A 7,385-nucleotide genomic window follows, 5' to 3' on the forward strand; every position below is an offset into this window, starting at 1 on the left:
AAAATGGAGACTCAAAGAAAGCTTTGAAGTAAATATGCAACTTCCATTCCATTACAGTCAAAATACCTCTTGGACATATAAGCTTTCTATAGAGAGAGGCACCTCAGAGTTACATAGAAACTTTTGACACCAGAAAATATCTCTGTATATTTTCTTATAAAACCAAGTTGATGTGTAAAACTGAAAAAGTGAAAGTCAAAGTATTATATTTACTGTTATTTTTGTAATTTAACCTAAGTTTTTATTTATGAAAATTAAGTAGTACATATTATTCATAATGCCACAAATATAAAACAGTGTAAAATAATTGTTAAAGAGGTTAAGAGTTGGAGCCCTAGGACAGGGAAGTAGGCTCAGATACTTTGGTCATCCTGATAAGCCCTTAGAAACAGTGATCACGAGAGTTTTCACGTAATTGGGCTTAATGCCTTGTTTTTTCTTTGACTATTTGTGTTTATTGTATTGCTTGTTCCTCGACTATTTGCATCTATTGTATTGCTAGACCCTCAACCTAGAACTGACCTTAATACATGCATGTAATCAAAATTGTATAAAAGCATAAAGGAAGAGTGGGTATAGGATAGGTGGTTCTAGGGAGGGGAAATGGGGATAGGGGATGACATCTGTATTGTAAATAAATAAAATAGCCAATACAAGAGTTGGAGTCATAAATATGTTATATCATTTTTCTTTATTTATTTTAGCTTTTTAATTAAGATATAATCAAATAATTACTACCGCTTTATTTCCTCACTTTACTCCTTTCCAGGTTCCCCCTCCCTATCAAACTGATATATTTTTATTGTTATAGTATGTGTGCATGTATGTTTGTGGGGGGGGTGAATGGGTGTGTGTGTGCACACAGGTGCCTTTCTGAGTCTATTTTGTAATATGGTTTCAGTGTTAATCACTTTATATTGGATAGTCTTCATGGTATTCTTCACCTTAGGAGAAGGTAATTAATTCTCCTTTCCCCAGCTGTCATTACTCTCCTGTGGTTTTTTTGTGGGGCTGAATCTGGCCTTTGAAAATCTCCTCTTTTCATATTAAGAGGCAAACTCATGTTACCATTGTTCCTTGTCTTATTTACACACAAATTTCAGGGAAAGTATGTTTCACAGTAGACTTTCTGGTGTCTGGCTCTTACAATATTTCCCCATCCTCTTCTGCATTTTTCTCTGCACCATAGATGTGGGAACTTTGAATTTGAATATTTATTTGGCCTGGAATGTCCATGATCTGTTGGTCTCCATTTGCTGTAAAGAAAGACCTTTTTGATTAGTTGTATTTGCAAGTAGTTATAAGATTAAGATTTAGAATATATTAAGAAGTTACTCTGGTTTAGCAAACTGACAGTAGTATATTATTTTCTAAATTCCATGGTCCCACAGACCCACTGAAGTTGGATAGGTTTATAGAATTCAGAATGATATTCTTCCTGTTTAGTTGGACTTAAGTCTGCTGAGCCTTATGATGGTTATTGCCAATTGTATGACACTATTGTACCTTTATGACTCTATTTGTCATGTTGATCATTTTTGTGGATCATAGATGTCACAGCTATATAAGACTCCTGATTTTTACCATTCTTAGCAATTTGCACAGAATTTCTAGTAGTATTGAAACTAGACCAGAGAAAGGAAGTTTTTAGAATAATAGATGCAACTCATCCTGCATCCCAAGTGTATGATGTTCTCATCAACAGTGCTTTACCTCCAACCTCTTAGAGGCAGTAAAGGGCAACAGAAATAGTCTTTATTTTTAATTTTTTGAAATTTGTTTTAGGCTATCATAACAAAAATGAGGTTTCTCATACTTAGAACTAGGAATTTTATTAGTATATGGTTCTTGTGAGGACCATTGTAGAAAAAGGGGCAATATTATTTATATGCATTTTTAAAAAAACTTAGATAAGTATAAAATAATTTGATTTCTTGAGGGAGGCATTATCGGAAAACCCATGTAGCTATTGACTCTCTTCCATCCTTCCCTGTCTCTATATAAATAAATCAACATTTATTTATTATTTAGTTATATTAAACCATATGATACCTCTGCTTGAATTTAATAAACATCAAGTTCTTTGTATACTATAAACCTTTGTCTTTCCCTTCTCAGGTCTGAAAAAAGGGAATGGCTACTGAGAACTGTACAGTAGTTACTGAGTTCATTCTTTTGGGATTAACTGATCGTGCTGAACTGAAGAAGATCCTCTTTGTTTTATTTTTGGTGATTTATGCTGTTACCTTGTTAGGGAATCTGGGCATGATTCTGTTAATCTGTATCACTCCCAAACTACACACACCAATGTACTTTTTCCTCAGTTGCCTGTCATTTGTAGATGCATGCTATTCATCAGTCATTGCACCAAAAATGTTGATTAGTTTCTTGGTAGTAACAGAAACCATCTCTTTCTCTGCCTGCATCATGCAACATTTGTTTTTTGGAGTGCTTGTTACCACAGAAGGCTTCTTGCTGTCAGTGATGGCTTATGATCGTTATGTGGGCATTGTCAGCCCATTGTTGTATACTGTGTCTATGTCTAAAGGAAAGTGTATTGTACTGGTCATTGGGTCAGTCATAGGTGGAACTATTAACTCTTTGACGCACACCATAAGTTTAAGTAAACTGTCTTTTTGTGGGCCTAATATAGTGGGTCATTTCTTTTGTGACATACCATCATTGCTGATACTCTCATGTTCTGACACCTCCATGAATGAATATTTGCTCTTGATCTTTTCTGGAGTTATTGCCATTGGTACTCTCTTGATTGTGGTCATATCCTACTTATTCATTGCTCTGGCCATTTTGAGAATACGCTCAGCTTCTGGAAGACAAAAAGCCTTCTCAACATGTGCTTCTCACCTGACTGCTGTGACTATATTCTATGGCACCTTAAGCTTTAATTACATTCAGCCAAGCTCCCAGTATTCTGTAGAACAAGAGAAGGTGGTGTCAGTGTTCTATACACTGGTGATTCCCATGTTAAACCCAATGATTTACTGCCTCAGGAACAAAGAGGTGAAGGAAGCTGCAAAGAGAGCCATAGAAAGGAAGTTCTTCTCATGTTAATATCACAGTAGTTAAATTTCTGTCATATTTATAAGCCATTTTTCACTCAGTAAGACTTATATTGCGTCAATACATTCTAATTTTTTGTTTAAAAGTTTTAGTCTCAATGTTTACTTTTTAATATAAACACATTTAAAAGTCAGAAATTTGGTGTGTAATATCATTAAAAAGTTAACTTGAATGAACTTTGTTTGAAATATCATTATTATATGAATTATTTAGTAAATATAATATTAAATGTATTTGCTGTTTAAAACTAAATAGATACAAGAGAACATAATGTTTTTCGGAGATAAATAACAAATTTTGTAATTAATAAAAACATTTATTATATTTATTTATTGATTTTGTCTTTAAAATCTACACTGTTTTAAAACACAGTGAAATTTCTGTTCAATAAAGTATTTAAACATAATGGTATTGTTTTACTTGACTATTCTATATTGTATTTATTAACTTATTTTCTCTAGAGACATGAAGAGACTAATAAGCATATAAAGTTCCATAAAAATAAGCAACAGTGCATTATTTCTGACATCTTAATCACAAATATATATCTGAAATGACAATGCTGTATAGTAGGTACGATTAGACATATTTTTATCTTTGTTTATCTTCAAGAATTTTTCCATTCTGAATATAAACATACTTTCAGAATTCTTCAAATATTTTAATGATATATATATATATATATATATATATCTTAGTTTAGGTCTTTTATTATAAATTGGTTGCTTACATGAGTACATACATGAGTACATAAAACTTACTTAGGAACACACATCCTACTAAAATACTGTTACTAATATTATAGTGAATTTGTATCTTGAAATTCATTATATTACCTACTGTTTTCTGCTTTTTTAGAGCAATAGTAACATTAAATAAAAGCATTTAAAGTAATCAAATGTTTTACAATGAATGAAAATACACTGATATTTCACAATAAATTTAGTCATTTTACATTACTATCCTTCCTCTGGCAGTATAGTTACACTCTTTTGTAAGTTTAAAGTACGATGTAATATTTTTTCTGACTGCACTAAAATATATTTGTATAAAAGATCTCTGTTTTTTAACATGAGAAAGAAAGGCCCTGGAGTTGAGTGGGAGAAGAGAAAGGAAGGATCTGGGAAGAGTTTGGTAAAGAAGTATAGTTAGAGTATACCATATGAAATTTGTTAACAACAACAAAAAGGTAGATGATTTTGAATACAGAGGTTTTAGCATAGCACCCAGTGTTGCTTGCAGGGTTTAAAGTAGTGGTAATGTCTACTACTGCATAATGGGAGATATATTCTCTCTATATATATTCTAATAGAAGAGCCATAGTCATTTGTAATGTTAACATCTACATTATGTAATGCTAACAGTTGATCACAGAAATGGCTAATGATGTGCTCAATATCAGTTGAATATTTGAGATTTTATATTTTTTGTATCCTTGTGTGTGATGTGCATAATTGTACTAGTATATGTGTGAGGGTGCATATGAAAATATATGTATGTGTTTGCTCAAAACGAGATTGATAACACAAATCTTCCTCAATCATCCTTCCACCTTAATCTTTGAGATGGCATCTCTGAATTAATTCCACAGTTCCTTCATATCTATAATCTTATAGCAGGGTGTTCGGGAGGGTCCTCATTTTTCTCCACTTTTCAGGGCTGAAATTGCAAGTTGGTGGCTACAAGCTACTTTGCACCTGAATTCTGAAGAACAGATTGTAAGTCTTCTGACTTATTCAGACAGCACTCTCTCCCAAACCCTGATATTTGAATTTATGAGAATAAGTGTTGCTCTTGTGCATATATTACTACATACAAAAGAATAAATAATGATATAAACACATAAAGATTAATTAGGGAAATCAATTTGTTGATAAGTATGCTTTTGTGATGCATTACCATAGGTTTTTCCCAATTATACTGTACTATTATAGTGGATAATCACAACCTGCACCAGGCACTTAAATCTATGTTAGAAAAGCATTCTTGTGATTTGAAGTTACTATTTTTCATTTTGCCATGGACATGATAATTTATTGAGAAAATATTCATGAGCTTGGCTATATGTAAATGTCACTAATCATAGCAGAATTGTTATTTCTACATATACATACACAAGCAAACTAAGAAGCTAATAATTATATTTAGAATGCTATCTTAAAAACAGTAAACATACATATTAGTTATCAGATATCACAGCCATGGAAATACAGATTTGAGGAAAAAAATCTGTTTAGTAAGTAAAATTTGTTTTAAGATAATTATAATGTTTGTATTAATCAGAATGTATACCAAAAAGGGAAAAATATTTTCTGCATTGAAAGTTAGTTAAAATCAGAAAACTTTTCTCTCAAGAGAGCATTATAATAGAGTTTCATAATGTTATTTATTCTATTATACTGCAGAGTTCAATAAAAATATTTCTAATATAAGTTATTGTTGGTTATAAGAACTGAAAATTTAAGATGTGCCTCTGTTGGCTGCAAATACTAAAATTACATTGTTTTATAATGTGCATTTCACTATTTTTACATTTGCAATTCATTGCTATTTTTAAGATTCATTACCTTTAATTTTCTGGCTTAGTGTTTTCTACTATTGTTTTCAAATTTTCTATTTAATCTGCAGTATCTACTGCATCAACGCTCAGCAAAGCAGCACTCTTAAAATTTATAAGCTCCCTATGTATTATCAAAACATCCCAAGAGGTGTTAGAATTATGCCAAATACACTGCATGTGTCATTAAACTTCTTCTTAATTACAATGACTACCACTGTAAATTGTAGAACTAACATGAATCCAATGGTATTTGGCATGACACTCAAGATGGCCCCATATCCTTACATTCTGAACTTCCTTCTAATAATTTGAATAGGATAAAGAGCATCAATCTGTTCTTCCAAATGCCTATCTAAATCCTCTGGTATATTCAACACATTAGTAACATTTTTTTGTCAAGTGATTAACAAAAGTAGCTGTTTTAACTTCTTATGTCACAGCAATTGCAGAAGCAGTGGTGCTAGCAATTAGTGTAATTAGAGCTGTTATACCAGCAATAATCAAGCCCACTAACCTCTTGTGTCTGCTTAAAGCCTGACTCATTTCTTCCAGTACCTGCAAGCTATTTTTAGAATACCAAAGTTCTATGATACTCAGGGAACTAAAACAAAAGCTAGATAGACCTCCATAACTGATATGCCAGATTTCAAAAACACAAACACAATTAGAAAGTGTACAATCAATGCAACTTACATTAAATGCTATAGAAGAAACAAAAGTAAATTACCCATGGCCTGAGGTCAGTATTTCTATTTTGGTCAAGCTTCAAAAATGACATATATAGCTTGATCATGCTAGCTCTTTTTGTTTTGGGACTACTTTTATTACTGCCCATTGTGTTAAAGCTTTTCATCAACAACATCAACATGTTGGCAGCCAGTACATGACTTGAACCTGAAAATGGACCCTGAGACAGAGTTATTAAAATAACAAGCTGGCAAAACAAGGACGAGTAAGATTCTGCACAGAGCCTTACCAACCTAAGACATAAGTGCATTGCTTCTGATACTACATATTCCATGATGGGTAAAGAAGGCATTTTTGTCAGAATGACCTAAGACAGGCTCAGTCTTGTTAATGAAATAAAAAAGAAGGAGAGGCAGGGAGCCTTTGGGGCTGCTTGGCAAGAATCTGACATAGGCCAAGGACAAGGAAATGGGCTGCTTGTCAGGAATATGACATTGGTCAAGGGCAGGGAAGTAGGCTTCAGGCAGGAATCTGTCATTAGGCTAGAACAAAGAAGTAATCTCAGGCAGGAACCTAAATATTAGGCTAGAACGAAGAAGTAATTTCAGGCAGAAATCTAAATCTTAGACTAGAAAAAGAAAGTAGGCTTCAGACATGAAAATGACCTTGGTCTAGGACAGGGAAGTAGACTCAGATACTTTGGTCATCTTGATAAACTCTTAGAAACAGTGATCATGGGAGTGTTCATGTAATTGTGTTTAATACCTTGCTTGCTCTTTGACTATTTGTGTTTGTTTTCTTGCTTGTTCTTTGACTATTTGCATCTGTTATATTGTTATATTGCTAGACCCTCAACCTAGAACTGACCTTAATACATGCATGTAATCAAAATGATATAAAAGCATAAAAGAGGAGGGGTGATGGGTTAGGGGGTTCTAGGGAGGGGAAATGAGGATAGGGGATGACATCTGAAATGTAAATAAATAAAACATCCTATAAAACTTTTTTCTATTTATATTTCTACAAATGAAAATAGATTCTTTTGTCACAGAATATA

General features: G+C 32.7%; 1 protein-coding gene across 1 annotated transcript; it reads left to right on the top strand.

The window, feature by feature from the left end:
• Positions 1-2,133: 2,133 nt before the first annotated feature.
• Or5j2 (olfactory receptor family 5 subfamily J member 2) lies at positions 2,134-3,112 on the top strand. The gene has a single exon (XM_034496373.2). The coding sequence runs from the start codon at positions 2,134-2,136 to the stop codon at positions 3,070-3,072; it is 939 nt and encodes a 312-aa protein (XP_034352264.1). The 3' UTR covers positions 3,073-3,112.
• Positions 3,113-7,385: the final 4,273 nt, after the last annotated feature.

Source organism: Arvicanthis niloticus, chromosome 2, assembly GCF_011762505.2.
Source record: "Arvicanthis niloticus isolate mArvNil1 chromosome 2, mArvNil1.pat.X, whole genome shotgun sequence".
NCBI classification, from domain to species: Eukaryota; Metazoa; Chordata; class Mammalia; order Rodentia; family Muridae; genus Arvicanthis; species Arvicanthis niloticus.

What these genes read in the sequence shown, in the direction of transcription:
- Or5j2 (XM_034496373.2), top strand. Translation starts at nt 2,134, where the DNA reads ATGGCTACTGAGAACTGTACAGTAGTTACTGAGTTCATTCTTTTGGGA.